Source organism: Pan paniscus, chromosome 8, assembly GCF_029289425.2.
Source record: "Pan paniscus chromosome 8, NHGRI_mPanPan1-v2.0_pri, whole genome shotgun sequence".
Classification (NCBI taxonomy): Eukaryota; Metazoa; Chordata; class Mammalia; order Primates; family Hominidae; genus Pan; species Pan paniscus.
Genome location: NC_073257.2, coordinates 58784302 through 58803390, shown reverse-complemented (window position 1 = coordinate 58803390; position 19089 = coordinate 58784302). Strand labels below are relative to the sequence as shown.

Here is a 19089-nt window from a genome sequence, read left to right as displayed (position 1 = left end):
AGAGTAAATTTGGATAGACTTGAAGCAAACTATTGTTTGAGCAAGATCAAAAGGTTGGATAAGTTTTGGAGTTAAGAAGGAAAGATATTCCAGGATCGTATCTGTAGCAGCACAAACAGATGCTATAGAAAAATGAATTTCTGAGTTTCTAGTATGTAGGCTGCACAGAAGGTAGAGTTTGTGTGTGTGTGTATGTTATATATATGTGCTGAATGAGACTAGATAAGAATCTAGGGTAAGGGAGCTTGACTGTTAGTTCAAGGGATTTGTTCTGTATTGAAAAGGCAGCAGAAAGCCATTGAAAGCTTTGAAGTGGAGCAGAAGCACATCATAGTCTACTTGGGCAGAAACTGAAGGTGGGCTATCAGCAGGGCAGCAGTTAGATTATTGTAGTAATCTTGATGAGACTGGATGAGGGCTGAGGGTAGTTTATTAGTGATTAAGATGAGGTAATAAATATGTGAGATCCTGCTGGATCAATCATTATAGGACTTGGCAGTTAATTGATATGGGGGTGATAAAAGAAGAAGGAGGCTCCAGAAAGTTTGTGAATTACTGGCCCATTAGACATTAATACTTTTTATATGGAGCTTTAGAATTCATAAAACACTATTATATCTGAAAGCTTTCTTAACTCTGTAAGTTAAAGTTATAGTAGAATTATCCTTACTATGGATGAGGAAATAAAGAATTTAGGGATTTTTCTGTGGTTAATACGAGAGTAAATGCAGATCTAGGCCTATAACTAGTCTTCCAGTTTCTTGGCCAGTATTTCTTTTATATCCTTCCTTGTGAACCTGGGAAGAAAAGCTCTGGCATCTAGTCCCAATGTCTTTTTGTTTTTTGTTTTGTTTTGTTTTGTTTTTTGAGACAGAGTCTTGCTCTGTCACCCAGGCCGGAGGTGCAGTGGCATGATCTCAGCTCACTGCAACCTCCACCTCCCGAGCTCAAGCGATTCTCATGCCTTAGCCACCCAAATAGCTGGGACTACAGGTGTGGGCCACAATGCTCAGCTAATTTTTGTATTTTTAGTAGAGATGGCCAGGCTGGTCTTGAACTCTTGACCTCAAGTGATCCACCTGCTTTGGCCTCCCAAAATACTGGGATTATAGGTGTGAGTCACTGCCCCCAACCACCACTAAGTTTTTGAATGTGGACAAGTTGCTTATTTCTTGGAGCTTTAGTCTCTCTAGATGCCCTTATCTTTTCTATCTTGCAAGGATACTTTGAAGATAAAATGCAATGTTTTTGGTTTTATCAACTCTTTATTCAGCAAATAATGAGCACTAAATACTATGCTTAGTACTGGGGGGCCACAAGATGTTTAAATTTGTGTGTTTCACAGATCAGAGGACAGGAAATGCAGATAAATAATTGTAATAACCGCAGTAAGTGTTCTAATACAAGTATGTACATTTGGCTCTAGAGTCATAGAGTAAGGGGCAGTCAGGCAATCAGTGAAGGCTTCCCAGGGAGATGGGAACTGAGTCCTGAAGCATAATTCGTGGTTTAATGGTAGTAAAATGTTAAACAAGGCAGAGGGTAAAATAATGCATCATCATCATCATAATACTAGCTGTTATTTGTTGAAAAGCTTATAATTCTGACCACATCTCTGCAAGATATTTTCATTTTATAAGTAAGAAAATAGGTTCAAAAGGTTGTGATTTGATCATAGTATTTAATGAAGTCAGTATGGTACATTAGGGAGGTGCACATAGTTAAGTATCACTGGACAGTAGCAAACAAGCAACAGAAAGGATAAAGATAAAACTGAAAAAGGGGCTCAAGTATGCTATATTCTAGATATTAAAAAATAAAAATAATAAAACTAGTGGTTTCATGACAGACAGGGGAGACTATTTTAACATATATGAGACAAAGGATTAATACCTAGTAAAATATGCCTAATTAAACATTGGTTACTATGTGGATCAAGATGTTTTCACTGATCAGTTCTCCAAAACATTTAAGGAAGATATAATACTAAGTTCACAGAAACTCAAATAAGAGAGGAGGAGGGAGCACTTTCCAACTCATTTATAAAGCCATATATATCCACCTCCGATACTAGTATGTGACAAAGATTTTATAAAATATTAGCAAATGAAATCTAGAAATATGTAAAAAGGATAATGCATGATTACTAAGCAGAGTTCATCTCAGAAATGCAGGATTGGATTTATATTTTAAAAGCTGTGTGATTATTGTGATAAATGCAGAATAAGCACCTGACAAAATTTAGTAACCATTCAGAGTGAAAAACTGTTAGCAGACTGGGAGTGATGGCTCATGCCTGTAATCCTAACACTCTGGGAGGCCAAGGCGGGTGGATCACCTGAGGTTAGGAGTTCGAGGCCAGCCTGGCCAACATAGTAAAACTCCATCTCTACTAAAATTACAAAAATTAGCTGGGCCTGGTAGCATGCACCTGTAGTCCCAGCTACTCGGGAGGCTGAGGCAGGAGAATTGCTTGAATCCAGGAAGCAGAGGTTGCAGTGAGCCAAGATCACACCACTGCACTCCAGCCTAGGTGACAAAGCAAGACTGTCTCCAGAAAAAACAAAACAAAACAACAACAACAAAACTATTAACAACTATGTCCTCAATCTGATAAAGAGTATCTGTGAAAAACCTACTACTAAAATCATGCTTCATGGTGAAATATGAAATACTCTTCCCAAAGATTGGGGGAAAAGCAAGAACACCCATGCTCTTCATTCTTATTAACATTGTACTAGAAATCCTAGCCAATGCAGTAAGGCAAGAAAAAGAAATAAAATGTTTGAAAATCAGAAAGGAAGAAGTAAAACTGTTTCTATTTTTAGTTGACGGTGTTTGTTTATGCAGAAAAACCCAAGAAACCTAAAAAATAACTATTAGAACTAATTTATTTAGCAAGACATAAGGTCAGTATACAAAAATCATTATATTTTTATATACTTGCCATAAATGAAATTTTAAAAATTTCATTAAAAATAGCGTTAAAAAACCATAAAATACTTAGAAATAAATTTAACAAAAAATGTGTAAGACCGGTATCTTGAAGACCATAAAACATTGCTGAGAGAAATTGAAGAAAACCTGAATAAAAGAATATCTACATGCTCATGGACCGGATGACTCAGTGTGGTTAAGATATCAGTTCTTGGCCGGGTGCGGTGGCTCACACTTGTAATCCCAGCACTTGGGGAGGCTGAGGTGGGTGGATCGCTTGAGGACAGGAGTTCAAGACCAGCCTGGCTAACATGGTGAAACCCCATCTCTACTAAAAGTACAAAAAAATTAGCCAGGCATGGTGGCGGGCACCTATAATCCCAGCTAGTCAGGAGGCTGAGGCAGGAGAATTGCTCGAACCCAGGAGGCGGAGGTTGCAGTGAGCCGAGATCATGCCATTGCAATCCAGCCTGGGCAACAAGAGTGAAACTCCATCTCAAAAAAAAAAAAGAGATACCAGTTCTCCCTATATGCAGTTCCAATCATAATACCAAGCAGGCATTTTGTAGAAAATGCAAAGCTGATTACTAAAATTTATATGGAAACACAAAGGACCCTTATTTACAAAGAAATTGTAAATAAGAAGGGCAGAGTTTGCAGACTTACGTGAATTGCTTTGGATACTTACAATAAGACTACAGTAAACAAGACAGAATGTGTGGTGAGTTGAATAATGTCCCCCCCAAATTAATGTTCACCTGGACTCTCAGGATGTGGCTTTATCTGGAAATACAGTCTTTGCAGATGTAACTAGTTAAGATGAGGCCACACTGGATTATGGTGTACCCTAAATCAATGACTGGTATCCTTATGAGAGAAGGAAAGGACACAGAGACAAAGACACTGAGGGAAAACGCTTATATGATGATGGAGTTAGAGATTGGACTGATGTATCTGCATGCCAAGGAACCCCAAGGATTGCTAGAAGCCACCAGAAGCTAGGAAGAGGCCAGGAAGGGCCTTAGAGCCTTCATAGGGAGCGTGATACTACCAACAACTGGTTTCAGATTTCTAGACTCCAGAACTGTGAGATAATACATTTTTGTTGTTTTAAGCTGCCTGGTTTGTGGTTCTTTGTCACAGCAGCTCAAGGAAATGAATACAATATGATACTGACATAACAATCAAATTGATCAGTGGAACCAAGTAGTAAACCCAGAAACAGACCCATGTTTATACAGTCATTTGGTTTTCAACAAAAGTGCCAAAGCAATACAACAAGGGAAAAGAAGTGTCTTTTCAACAAATGGTGTTGGCGAAACTGGATTTCCATGTGGGCTTAAAAAAAAAAATTGCCCCTTCCCACATACTATACATAGAAAATAATTCTAAATTCTAACTGAAAAAGCAAAAACTATAAAGCTTCTGGAGGAAAACATCTTTGTAGCTTAGGAGTCGACAAAGATTTCCTAGGACCTACAGCTTTCATAGCTAATGGGAAACCTTAGCTATAAAAGAAAAAAACTTATAAATACTTGTGACGAAAAGACATTAGGAAAATAGGCAAGCTAAAGACAGGGATGCCAGGCGCATTGGCTCATGCCTGTTATCCCAGCACTTTGGGAGGCCAAGGCAGAGGGATCGCTGGAGTACAGGAGTTCAAGGCCAGCCTGGGCAACATAGGGAGACCTTGTCTCTACAAAAAAAAAAAAAAATTAATTAGCTGGGCATGGTGGCACATGCCTGTGGTCCCAGCTCCTTGGGAGGCTGAGGTGGAAGGATCTCTTGGAGGCCAGGTGTGGTGGCTCACACCTGTAATCTCAGCAGCTTGGGAGGCTGAGGTAGATGCATTGCTTGAGCCCAGGAGTTCAATACCAGTCTGGACAACATGGCAATGGTCTCTATTAAAAATCCAAAAATTAGGCCGGGCGCGGTGGCTCACACCTGTAATCCCAGCACTTTGGGAGGCCAAGGCGGGTGGATCACGAGGTCAGGAGATCAAGACCATCCTGGCTAACACTGTGAAACCCCGTCTTTACTAAAAATACAAAAAAAACATTAGCTGGGCGTGGTGGCGGGTGCCTGTAGTCACAGCTACTCGGGAGCCTGAGGCAGGAGAATGGCGTGAACCTGGGAGGCGGAGCTTGCAGTAAGCCAAGATCGCGCCACTGCACCCCAGCCTGGGCAACACAGGGAGACTCCATCTCAAAAAAAAAAGGAAAAAAAAAAAGTCAAAAATTAGCCAGGCATGTTGGCACACACCTATAGTCCCAGCTACTTGGGAGGCTGAGGGTGACAGGATTGATGCCTGGGAGGTCAAGACTGCAGTGAGATGTGATTGCATCATGACACTCCAGCTTTGGCGACACAGTGAGACCCTGTCTCACATAAATAAATAGAAATAAATAAATTTTAAAAGACGGAGAAATATTTGCAAAATGTTTATCTGACAAGGGACATGTATCCAGAATATATAAAGAACTACAATTGAAAAATAAAAAGACAGCCAACCTCACTAGAAAATGAGCAAGAGTTTGAAAGGATTTCACAAAGGAAGGTATACAAATTGCCAATAAGCACATTAAAAAATGCTTGATATTATTTGTCACTGGAGAAATGCCAGTTATAACTAGAAAAGATATTAGCCTGCAGGCACTAGAAAGACTAAAAGATCAAATGTAGGTAGCGATATGGAGCAGTTGCAACTCTCATACTTTGTTGTTGGGAGTTTAAAATGTACTACAATGTTGGAAAAAGGTCTGGCTGTTTTTTAGAAAACTGAACATATACTTACCCTATTACCCATTAATTTCATTTCTTTCTATACCTACCTATGAGATATGAAAATATATGCACACAAAAAGATTTGTAGAAGAATGTTTATAGCAGTTTTACTTATAATAGCCAAAACCTGGGGACAGCCCAGGTATCTATCAACAAGAGAATGAATAAACAAATTGTGGGTGTATTTATACAATAAAATAATTTTTGTATTTTTAGTAGAGATAGGGTTTCACCATCTTGCCCAGGCTGGTCTTGAACTCCTGACCTCAAGTGATCCACTTGGCTTGGCCTCCTAAAGTGCTGGGATCACAGGGGTGAGCCACTGTGCCTGGCGTGAACTCTAGTTGCTGATATGCAAACTGAAGTGATGGGGTGGAATGCTTGCAACTTACCTCAAAACGCATTAAAAAATGCATTGATATGTGGTCAGAAGAATGGACTGATGACAACATGACAAAAGCAAATATAAAATGTTAATCATAGAAACCAAATAGTATTTGGGTATTCAGTGTATAGTTATTTTAACTTCACCATATTTTTGAAATTTTTAAAAATGTTGGGAAAAATGGTTCTCAAAGGGGAATGATTACAAGAATTATCGTACTTCTCTACTTTGGAATACTGTGTAGCATTTGTCATTGTATAATATGGAAAGATTTTTTTTTTTTTTTTTTTTTTTTTTTTTGAGACGGAGTCTTGCTCTTTCACCCAGGCTGGAGTGCAGTGGCCCGATCTCAGCTCACTGCAAGCTCCGCCTCCCGGGTTCACACCATTCTCCTGCCTCAGCCTCCCTAGTAGCTGGGACTACAGGCACCCACCACCACACCCGGCTAATTTTTTGTGTTTTTATTAGAGACAGGATTTCACTGTGTTAGCCAGGATGGCCTCAGTCTCCTGAACTCATGATCCACCAGCCTTGGCCTCCCAAAGTGCTGGGATTATTGGCATCAGCCACCGCACCCGGCCAATTTTAATATATATTTTAATTTTAAAAGACCTTTGTTTTTCAGCCAAACTTCTGAGTGGGGAAGTCTGGGGCTTCTTGGCGATGGCAGGTTTATCTTTTTCATTGTACATGGTCATTTATCCTGAAGACTGAGCTGGTTAGCGCTGAAAGTCAGCATGTTGGGCTTGATGGGAATCAAGGCTGGGCCATTTTTTTAAATGAAGGGAATATTAATTAGAACAATGCAACTGCTTTATGTAAATGAATGTTGATTTTTTTTGCCTGGGCATTATGTAATGCCTTATTTTAGCGCAAGTACCTTAGCTTACTCAGCATTATCTGAAATTCATTTACTCGTCACATTAACCATATGAATTAGAATATTGATTAGGAATTGTTGTTACACTCATTTTTAAAATGAGGTGGAAGTTTAGAGAGGGGAGGTTACTTCACCAAGTTAACACAGTAACTAGTAGACTTGAGATTCAAACGCAGGATGTAGCCTCCTTTGAGAAGCTGTGTCCCTTAACCATTCTGCTACACAGTCTCCCTTTGAATGAACTGAATTAATAATTCTTACCTCATGACTAGTCAAAAATTAGAACTATTTTTAGAAATAATTATTGATCTATTAAATGAATTAAAGCCATTTGTAAGTCCAGAGTGACCATGACGGATTTAAGCTTGCAGCAAATAGCATTCTCACCAAATAAGAGTTTAAGTAGTTCCGTTGAAGATTTGAAATCAGGCATATTCTTGTCTTCCTAGGTGATGGATGTTCTTTTGGATACCAGAACATGAAAAATGAATTAAGGCAGGTAACCTAGTGTTAGTCTCCACAATGTTGTAGAGAATCCTAAGCAGCCAGGATGTCTGCACTTGCCTTTCACTGTGAGATGGTGTGTGTTTTAATGAGCCTAAGCTAGCAAATAATAGGAACAACAACTGTACATCACCATTGATACTGTCTTTTGATGGCTTGCTTTGATTCTGTCTATGGAATTTTCTAGGTAGGGAAGCCTCTCTACTGATAAGGTTCAGGGAGAGTAAATGAATTGTTAGCACAACTGGAACTTGATCACTGTCTTCTACTCAAACTCAGTGTTCTTTTATTATATCTCAAAGCCTGTCATGAGCAAAATGCTCTGAGTGCTCCGGAAATGCCAACCAACTGAAAGTCCCCCCACTTTTATGTGGCTTCTGAAAGATCCAGTACGTAATCTGATGAGCCATTTGTTAAGCTGATTTTGTAGCATTTTATTGTGTTATTTCCTTTTATGCATAGTTTCTACTTATGATTATAGTTTCTAGCAGTGGGGAGTTGTGTGTGTGAGAGTGTATTTAATCTCAAAAGAGAGGTATGACTAGCTAGTTGAATAAGAAAAATGGTAAGAGTATGTGGTGGGAGGCTGACGTCAATAAATTGAATATGTCTTCCCTTTTTTATTTATTGCTGTGTTCTTTAAGCCCTGCTTAGTTATGGTAAATACCCCTGACCTTTTTCCCTGCTTGCCTTTCAGGTCCTAAACATTCATATAAAGGCTCCCAATGTGATTAGCATTGATGCTTCTGAGTTTGCATGGAAACTAGATGGTCAGAGATAAATTGTGGGTCTCAGCAGTGGTCAGCCCAGGAGGTTTTTACATCTGCCTCTTCCCTGGATTGAAAATGCTGCTGGGGCCATATGGCAGAGTGCCTCACAGAAGAGCCAGGTATGACTTTCTGGCTGGGTTCCGGATTATCACTTGCTCGTATTTTAAAATGGAGGTTGTAGTGCTTTGGGTTTGATTTACTGTATACTAATGGGATTATTACTTAACTTGAAATGGCATAGTGGGTCATGGTGGGGGTGGGGATGGATATACCTAGAATAAAATTCCAGTAATGTTATCAGTATTCCATTCAGGGAAAGATTTTATTCAACTCTGTTTCTCCTTATAAGTATGCAAAGAAAAACACCAGCTAATAAGTGTCTGACCTTTGACTGATGTCTGTCTTTGAAAATACCAACAGTTTTGTTTAGAACAAAGTAAGGTTTCCTGACTGGCTTTTTGTGTTTGATTTCTTTAATAATCTGTAATTATCTTTCAATTAAATGCCCAAATGTCCTCCCTACATGTAGAGGAGTTATTGTGGCCTGGTTTGTGTGCACACTGCTGACTTAAAATATGCCTTCAAATATACATACCCAGGACTTGAAAAATCTAAATGAAAAAAGAAAGGTGTTGGGAAGTTTACAAAAAAAGTGGGGGCGGGGGAATGATGCTTAATGATTATGAGAAGGTCTCACTTTCTCTGAGCCTGTTTGTGTATGTCTTTCTCTCTGTGTGTCTGTCTCTCGTACTCTCTTTCTCTAACCCCATTTCTGTCAGCCTTTCTCTTCTCTCTATCTTCCCTGCCCTATCTTTCTTCTCCCCCTTCACCCCTTTCTTGGGCTTCAGCCTCAGACCTTTTGTTTTCCTCCTCATTCCCAAAAGCTGTCCCTCAGATTGTATATCACTCCTGGGATGACTTTCGTTCATGCTGTTTGCCTGTCTATTTATGTTATTTTTACTTGCTTCCATATCAGGATAATTCATTTTATTTGAGTGGCTGTGCATACAACTTTAAAATTTCACAACAGCCAAGTCTGAGAATTGTCACAAGGATTTTAACCTGCTTGATCTCCTCTGACTTTATCTCCACTTCTTACCCCCGACACCCACCACGACACTTCCCCCACTTCCCCCTGCTCTGTTAGGAAGATGGGAAAGCGTATTTGGTTACACAGTGATTTGAAGTTAGGATTGGAGCAATGAATAAACAGAGTACATTGAGATTCTGCTTGATTTGTACCTTTAAGATTTGTACCTGCAAAATTAACAGTGGTGTTCATTTGTAGTGGGTGATAATAACAGCCATAAAATCTTCCAGGAAAGTCTGTCTCGCCAGGATAATAAATCTGCAGTCTCACGAGGCTCCTAAAGTTAATAATTTGTCATCATGGTTGTGAAGTATGTGACCTTTTATGTGATTTTATACAGATGACCACATATGGAAGCTAGGGACACTTTTCCTATGTTTTAGAGAATTATTTCTTAAGAGCAACAGCCATTTTCTCCTCACTATGCAATAGTTCTGTTGAAGAAGAACTTTTTTTTTTTTTTTTTTTTTTTGAGACGGAGTCTCGCTCTGTCGCCCAGGCTGGAGTGCAGTGGCGCGATCTCGGCTCACTGCAAGCTCCGCCTCCCGGGTTCACGCCATTCTCCTGCCTCAGCCTCCCGAGTAGCTGGGACTACAGGCGCCCGCTACCACGCCCGGCTAATTTTTTGTATTTTTAGTAGAGACGGGTTTTCACCGTGTTAGCCAGGATGGTCTCGATCTCCTGACCTCGTGATCCGCCCGCCTCGGCCTCCCAAAGTGCTGGGATTACAGGCGTGAGCCACCGCGCCCGGCCGAAGAAGAACTTTTATCCTTTAATTGAATTGTATATTACATCAATTCATCTCTAGGAAAAGGTGGTGGCTACTTTTGTATTCATATTGCTTTCCTCTAGTACATAGTGAGCCTAGAAAGAGATTTTGCAGTGGAGCCTTAGGTATTCATTTAGTAAATCATATTTATTGATATAGGATGTTTAATTAAACTGCCATGTGGCTTCTTCATTTTGACTTAAATAAACTCTATTCTAGAAGAAGCCATGCTGAAACCTGCACCCTCAAAGAGCCTTTCTTTCAGCTGGCAACTGGATTATAAGAGTATGTGTATTAAATATTTTAGAAAGATAGGTTCTTTAAATAAAAATTATCACACAGGCTGTCTTAAACTATTTTTAAAAAGAGATCTGATTTTAGATTTGGTTAAAATACTAGCATACATTAGTATTCTTTTTAGGAAATAAATATTCATATAAATTGTTTTTCCAGAAATTGACCCTGAATACAGATTTCAGATCATTGAAAACGGAACCATTTGAAATGTGCATTTCCTTTCCTTTTCCTAATTTATTTCAGTCGCTCAATAGGATTTTCTCATGGAATTAACTTTTCCCTCTCAGCATAGTTACATAAGCTTGCTGTTGTAATCATGAAAAATAATTACCCATTTCAGCACTTATTAACATGGACTTTACTTGAAGGGTCTCTGGTTTTAAAGTCAGAGCACATGACTAGAGGCAGATGAAGAGTACCTCATCATTCATAGCCACTGAGTCTCTATAATTTTTAAATGCCTTTGGAAAGCTAGATCTTATGCTCAAAAGCATGCTTTTGTGTTAGAAATCTTTTAGTGAGCTACTTACTCAGGTCATAATGCTTTTAAAGCCCTGCTTTTCTTTCCTCAGAATAAACTGAATTGTATGTTACCAATAACAATGCCACATCATTTCAAAGAAAACGGAATTAAGTAATCCAAGTCCGGGTTGCTGAAAACTAGATGACACAGGGTAGGCACTGTTGTGGTTACCATGCAAAGGATCTCTATTAGTCAGCTTGGGCTGCCATAATAAAATACCATAGAACTGGGTGGCTTAAACAACAGAAATTTATTTTCTCATGGTTCTGGAGGCTAGAAGCTGCAGATCAGGGTGCTGCTGCTTTGGTTCCTGATGAGGGCTTTCTTCCTGGCTTATAGGTTGGCTGGCATCTTGTCCTCACATGGCAGAAGAAGAGTACTGTAGTCTCACCTTGCTTTTTAAAATGACACCAGTTCTATCAGATTAGAGTCCCACCCCTATGACCTCATTTAACTGTTACTACCTGCTCACAGGCCCTATCTCCAAATTTAGCTATATTAGGGATTAAGGATTCAACATATAAATTTTGAGAGGCCACAAACATTCAGTCCATAAAAGAATCTAGTTGTTTAATTAACAAGGATTGTTGAGCCCTGATATCTTGTTATACCTGCCTGTGTCCCTACCCCCATTCCCCTCCACTCTCATTTCCTCACAAACACTCAGATAAGGATTTTTTTTGATACCGTTTTTGTTACTTATCAAACTACGTAGTAACATTATGAATTATAAATGTTATTAGCCATTGAGAAAGTAGCTGTGCACTGACTGACTGACCCCAATTGACTGGGAGGGCTGGATGGTGCCTTCTCTGGTGGAAGATAGGTTGGAGAAATGTGGTTGGTAGTAAATGATGTCTGATTTGAGCAGCTTTGAAGAAGTCTGGTTCTAGTTGGTTTCAGTTCTTTCCAGATGCCATTTGAATCTAAACCAATTTTCCAGTTCTTATCATTACAGAATTGTCTTCTGGAAGAATTATTTCTTTTTATTACTTGGTAACAATATGGATGTAGTTTTGTGAATCATTAAGGCATTTTAACTTATCTTCCATTCTCTTTTATTTTTTATCTCTTTTAGATTGTTTGAGGGACGTTCATCAAGGAAACCGGAGAAACTTAAAACGCTCTTCTGCTACTTTAGAAGAGTCACAGAGAAAAGTAAATTCCTTTCATTCTTACTGTAATTTTTCTTGCTGATGGGAACAGTTCAAGTCAAGTGACATGTGAGGAACATTTTGTGTTTAACGTAAACCTTCCTGTCCCAACCACATTGAAACACTAGTAATGATGTGACAATATAACCTAGATTTTATGCTTATGTTGTGTATAAGCATAAACGTGTGCTAAATGTAGGGGGGCGGGGTTTACATACTCTGAAATCGGACCCATATTCTCTGAAATCTGTAATATACATCAAAAGATTTTCATGAATAAAAACCAGAGAAAGTATATTGACCAGGAAATAAATTTTGGATGCTCTTTATTTAAAGAAGTATTCACTAGTTTATTTGCATAAGTCAACTAACGCATTGCTTTTGTACCCATTCCTCTCTTTTGTGCCCCCCAAGCCCTTTGTGGAGTTCTTATAAAACTGTTTTGTACTGAGTTTTATATCTCCATCTTCCTCTGTTGAACCTTAACATTCTTGCTTCCCCAAAACCTGATAGCAGCTAAGACAGTAATAGTAAATGTCCAACAAATACTGGTAATGACCAGCTGATAATAGATTGGTATTGCCACTCTTATCTCAGAAGCTGAATGACCATGGTCAAGTTTCTTGACACCTCTAAGCTTCAGTTTTATCACCTATGAAATAATATAATAACGGCCATTACCTTACAGGGTAGTTATAGATATTAAACAAGAAGATACATGCTTAATAAATGTAAGCTATTATCAATGGGTAGCCTTTCCTACAAGTGGATGTAAACCAGAACACCTCAAAAGTTTCTTTGTGCTAAGTAGGTAAGGTCAACCTGGTCAAGTGAAATGGCTTTTTTTCAGTTCTGGGTCATAGGATTGTCTTAAAATATGTCTTTGAATCATTTTAAGGTCATTTTCCTCATATCCTTCTTCTACTCTTGCATTACAGTGTACTTTGCATCTTCCCCCTTGAATGTATTGCTATTGGACATTGTTAAATTTTTAGAATGAAATCAATTATCAGGATTTTGATATTTAAGGGAAAATTACATGCTTCTCTGATATGGAATTATTTACCTCATAGCTTATTGAATTTCAGTTTTGTGCCCTGTACTGAATGAAATATTAAAATGCAGAATCATTTGGACCTATGAGACACAAAATCAAATTAGAATTTGTAATGACTTGTTAAAAAGATGACTACGTAAGGCCAGGCACGGTGGCTCACGCCTGTAATCCCAGCACTTTGGGAGGCCAAGGTGGGTGGATCACGAGGTCAGGAGTTCCAGACCAGCGTGGCCAAGATGGTGAAACCCCATTTCTACTAAAAAATACAAAAATTAGCCAGGCGCGGTGGCCGGAGACTGTAATCCCAGCTACTCGGGAGGTTGAGGCACAAGAATCACTTGAACCCGGGAGGTGGAGGTTGCAGTGAGCTGAGATTGTGCCACTGCACTCTAGCCTGGGCGACAGAGCAAGACTCTGTCTAAAAAAATAAATAAATGACTGCTTTTTTTGGCTATTCTAGGTCTAATTAGAATTATTACTATTGGTTTTTTTTTGTTTTGTTTTTACAGTACTTTGAGTTGCTGTTTTAAGTAGAATTATTATAACTAAGTAGTACAGAGTTTACTTTTTTGTCCTGGGAGTCAAATCATGTATGTCTTCTCTAAAAACTAACTTGGCTTTCTAAATTTTAGGATTTCAGATACTTTGAGGAAAAAGCTTAAAGTTGTTTTTTCAACTGGAAATGTATATGCCATTATAAGTATTGGGAATTTGAAGAAATAAATTATAACTAGACATTTTATTTTCTGACTTTTTCACTGTACATGTTAATTAAGTTCTTTGTAGAAATACAGTACAACATTGCTCTTGGTCTTCAGTGTGTAAAGCTAACGGTTTAAAGAGGAAATACTAAAGAGAATAAAAGAGGTTGCAGTATAATGAGTGGTTGTGTAGAAGTTCTGGAGCCTACTCAATAGACTTCAGAAGCTTATTTAAGGTACCGTATTTCATCGAATCTGAGATATCAGAGATTACTTTTTAAAAATACTATTATATTATATACCTTTAAGAAGGAAAAAACACTCAGGACAGGAAGTTTAGTAGGAGACATGACCCACAAGGCTGGTACACCTAAGGATAAATGAGAAATTAACTTGACCTTCCAGAAAAGGAACCATAAAGAAACATGCAAGTCTCAACCTTGACACTAAATAGAGAAAGGAAAAAAACATTTCTCTGAGAATTTGAACCACAAGCCCTAAGCTTTGAGTGTGCAGCCTTACCACCAGTGTGGTCCACAAAGGCCTGCCACAAAGGATTAATTCAGATGGTATCAGGCTGATAGTGTTCCCAGACGACAGCAGAAGCAGATGCACATCTTCTCCGGGAAAATTCACCTCTAGTCTAGACCTATGGTAAGATACCTCCATTATAAAAGATGTATTCCAGTTTCGGAAATGTAACATGTGAAAAAACATGCCTTTTAGAATTGATAAACTAGAATTCCATCAGGACCAACTTTTCAGTGTTGTTAAACATGTGTATTTTATATCTGATGAAGATCTTGAGACTGAAGTATTTTAAAAAGCCTTCTGAATTAAATTACTTTCTATATAGTTTTAGATAAAGTGTCTTATAGATCAGGTTTTTGAAAATTTATGACCTGTATGTAGTATATATTGTGATTTTATGATGGGAAGTATTTGATTAATCAAAGTATCCTATTCTGAGATGAAAGTTGCCTTGTTATGAAAAAACGCTAACAGACGTGCTCTCAAGGCATTTTTGTTAATCTAAGAAACCATGTTCTTCTGCCTTTTCTTGCTTTGCCAGCAGTGTTTATGAATTTCTTTTAGCATCTCTTAGTATATATTAAGGACATTTGATGTTCTTACTTCTCTGGTAAGTTACCGAATGACAAGAGAGATGTTTTCTATTATATTCATGGAATTGCTTCACTAGTGTTTGAGTTGTTTGACCACTTACTTGTGAGTTTTAAATATGTTATCCATTTATCTTAAAGTTAGGTATCTAAAAGACGTAAGACCCATGTTAACAAAAAAATGTGTTTTCTACTGCAACTGCTCCATATGGTTTTTGAGTGGTTCCTGCTTTTGACTGAGAACAAGGAAATGTGGAATTGTGCACAGGAATGAAATGATGGCCAGGCTTTCACTGGGTTATACACTGTCATCACTAATAGTTCCTGACATCTCTCTCTTTCCTTAAGAGCTTTTTTGTATTCAAGAAAACAGAAATGGCATGGCCTTTTTAGTTTGTTCTTTGATTTGAATCAGACAAATTACTTCTGGCCAGCTGATTTATTTGTTTCTTTTGCTACTAGCTTTAAAAAATACATAAATAAATCTGACTAGAAAAGGATCTCATCCTCTAAAATTATTGACTACATTAATAGTACGTCATTTAGATCCTCCCAAATTTATTGCTCCTTGAAAAATATGTCATCTTTGTTCTGTAAACTCTTAGAACCAGTAATTTCTCCTCTGGCTACGACTGCTTCTAACAAGTAGAGTGATTGCCCACTATTTAAGCCCGAGACTTAGCTGTACTAACTCCAGAGGATGTGCAAATGATTTCCTTTTTAAATCTGTGGCATTTCACTTTACCATATAGTACATAAATGTGTATTTATTCTCCAGTCTTTGAATGTAGGGTTAAGTCCTTTCTTTGTAAAGGAGTCTACAAATTTGAATTCAATTTTGTCTTTATTGCATTAGCTGTACCAGTTATACATCCTTTTTTTCAATGCTTTTTTAAAAAAAAAAAGTGTATTCAGCTTCAAAAACTTTACCAAAAATACCAGCACTCAAATCCTACTGTTGTGCTGTTATTTGTATAGTTTCGTTTAGTGAAGTCTTATTATTTTATAGAAGGAGTTTCTACTGTAAGGATATTATTTTCAATCAATATTCTGTTATTTTCCAATGCTAGGCTTTGTATTTCCTGGTTAGTTTTATAGCCAATGTTAGACCTATTCTTTTACTGAGTGTGTGTGTGTGTGTGTGTATAATCTTTTCAAAATTGAAACTTATTTTGGGTATGTTTTTCTTTTATTGCTTCTGTAGAACCTACTGGGTTGGTGACATTTACAAGACAGAGTCTTGAAGATTTTCCAGAATGGGAAAGGTAACAACAATAATAAAAATAATCCTAGACCCCCTAGAAATAGAAGGACTCTTGCACCATGAGAGGATTCTATTTTATAGCACCTGGAAAGATGGTTTTCCAACCTCTGTTTATCCTAGTGCCAGGGAATTTCTTCTTAGAAATGATCCATTGATAGCTCTCATGTTTGAAAAGGTTATGCCTTTTAAATCAAAGTCTACAACCCTTTGATTTCTACCATTTTGTCTTGGTTTTGTCTTCTGAAACAAAGTCCTGTTTAAAATTGAGAAGTGTTGTATGTGAAGACACTAATAAAAGGAACACCAATATTTAAATGTTTCTCCTTACCCTTTTTTTTTGGTTAGTGTTTGAACTTTATGGCTTTTCTTTCTGGAGGACAAGATTGAGAAAAGTCTTTTTATTATTTACATTTTAGTAAACAGTAACCATCTAGAGTTCGTCGAGTGGCAAGAATTTTGAAGTTTGGCTGCCCTTGTGTACTACTGGTAGATTTTGTGGAAGTTGCTATTTACTGTTTGTTTCTTATTTATCAGAAAATATTGAGGAGATAGCAGCCAATATGAGCTAATTCAGATTTGTAAAGTCCTTAGTGTCCTGAAATAGTTAACATATTTCTTAATCTAAAGCAAGTCCCCCAGGACACTTAAAGAAGTGTGGATTAACTTTTTAAATATGTTTGAGGACATGATGAAGCATACTAAATACATATTTAACCAATGCCTCCCATTTTCACTTTCTAATAATTTTATGATAGTTTGTAATTGTTTTGTTTGGAATTAGTGATGAATGGAAATCACTTAAAAAAAAAGTTAACTTGAGAAGTCATATCTGCTTACGTGTCTTTCCTGCGGTGTTTTCATCCATCAAAGATGTTTATTTGTGAAGTGAAAGATAAAGAAATTTACTTCAGAAGACTGAGTGCATGGTTTAGATGATTATTAATAGAGGGAAGTAGATAAAAGGTTAAGCGACCTGAAGAGAGAAAAAAAATGAGCCAGAAAAAGATGAGAACATGTACAGCATTTTGGCATCATGGCATGTTAGATCTGAAAGGAACCCCAGCCGCCTACTAAAACTCTTGATCAGCTCTGTAATACCTGCAGCAGACAGAAGACTGGGTAGCTTCAGTGATGGCAGATCCGCTGTTTCACATCAGTTTGTTCCATTGGTGGCTGCTTGTGTTATCATCTCATGCTTTCATTCACTAAAAATGTTTTCTACATTCATTCTCCACCATTCCTGGTTCTTCCTTCTGGAGCTACATAAATAAATCTGAATTTCTAGTTTTCTTTAACATTTGACCCTCCTTCATGTATCTTAATGGCTTCTTAACCTACTTCCCTCTCTAACAGTGCATACAAGTTCATACTAAACTGATTCGTTTCTTCTATTTCACATGTAATATGGATTCTAAACCCTTTATCTCTGCTCTTAACATACTCCCATTCATTGGGCCTTCTTAAAATATGGTGCCTGGAATTAAAAGTACCATTCTGCTGTGTCATCTCTATGGTGCAGAGGATTGTTTTTCTTCACTCTTCTATTAATCTCTAATAGGAATGCATATGTTTTGTTCCTGTTACTTTGGTGTAGATTTTATAGATCAATCTGAGGGCTTATTTTTAAGTCATCCAGGATCTCTAATTTGCATCTGATATTCATTTGGCACTAATGTGAAAGAACACTCATTTGTATACCACCATGTGGGAGAGAAGGGACAGGTCGAAATGCAGAGACTGGCAAGGCTGCTGTGTCAATGAGACACGGTAACTTTGCCTCTAAGTGAGACGAAGATTGTCCCCTTAATTTTGATAGGCAGAATTTGACTTATTTTTATTTCATTGATCTCTTTTTTGTTTTAGTTGCTTTATAAGTGAGTTGGAGAATATAATTAAAACCAGTCTCCCAGACTCCACAGAACCAGAAACATGCATTCACTTAAAGAGGGAGAATGAAGAAAAGATAAGGATTGTTGGTGTTCCCAAGCGTAAGGGGCTAAATGGGTCCAGGAACTTAGAGGCTTTCCTGAATTCCATGTTTCTAGCATGTTATAGTTAACCCTTTGATTATCAGCAAATACTTTAGCCAGGCTTAATCACAGAGAGCCAGAATCATCTACGTCTCTGACTCCTGGGGCAGGGGTGTAGAGGATGACCTATTGGGAAGTTAGAAAATGCTTCAAAACAAAACAAAACCAAGAAAAAGTTTCTAGCAATTTCGTGATTTTATTAAGAGCTATACTATAAAGTTTCTAGCTTCAGTCATGGAGAATAGTTGACAACAGATGGAATTCCCATTCTGAAGTCCTGACTGACAGCCCAGAGATTTTTAGATTATGCTTCTTTATCTTTTTAGTAGTATGCTTACAGGGGTCTTCCTCTGAGTAAAATGGCTAGGAAAGTAGGACCAAAAAAAGGAAGTTAAAAAAATATATCAAACTTATGATACTGTTTTCTACAGGAGACCGGGAAAGTAATTTTTCTAAAAGCGTAGCATACTGATTCAGAGCTTGAGTGAGTCTACCTAGTTTCACATCTCTGCTGCTTTATTTCACTAGTCTTGGTTAGCTTACTTAGATGTTCTGTGCTTTGTTTCCCCATCTATAAAAGGAGATAGTAATAGGGTTGTTGAGAGGATTAAATGAGGTAATACAAATAAGGCTCTTAGACAGAACCTGTGCAGAATTACCTTCTGAGTTAAAGCTATCAGCCTGTTGGGCTGGAGTTTTGCCAGAAATGTATTTAAACTCATTGAAACCAGGAAGGAATCAAACAATTCTCAGTACTTTCCCAGCTAACCTCCTAGACTATTTTCTAAAAATATAATCATCTCCTCCCTCCCAAAGAAGATTA

The 19089-nt window shown here is 37.8% G+C and overlaps 1 protein-coding gene across 1 annotated transcript in view; it reads left to right on the top strand.

Annotated features, from left to right (window-relative positions):
• LOC117974457 (poly(ADP-ribose) glycohydrolase-like) overlaps nucleotides 1-19089 on the top strand; it is a 93336-nt gene that overhangs the window by 44981 nt on the left and 29266 nt on the right. The window contains 4 exon segments of the mRNA XM_055092749.2: nucleotides 8188-8268; nucleotides 8270-8379; nucleotides 12018-12097; nucleotides 16177-16237. Of these exon segments, the coding sequence (XP_054948724.2) occupies nucleotides 8188-8268; nucleotides 8270-8379; nucleotides 12018-12097; nucleotides 16177-16237 (332 nt within the window).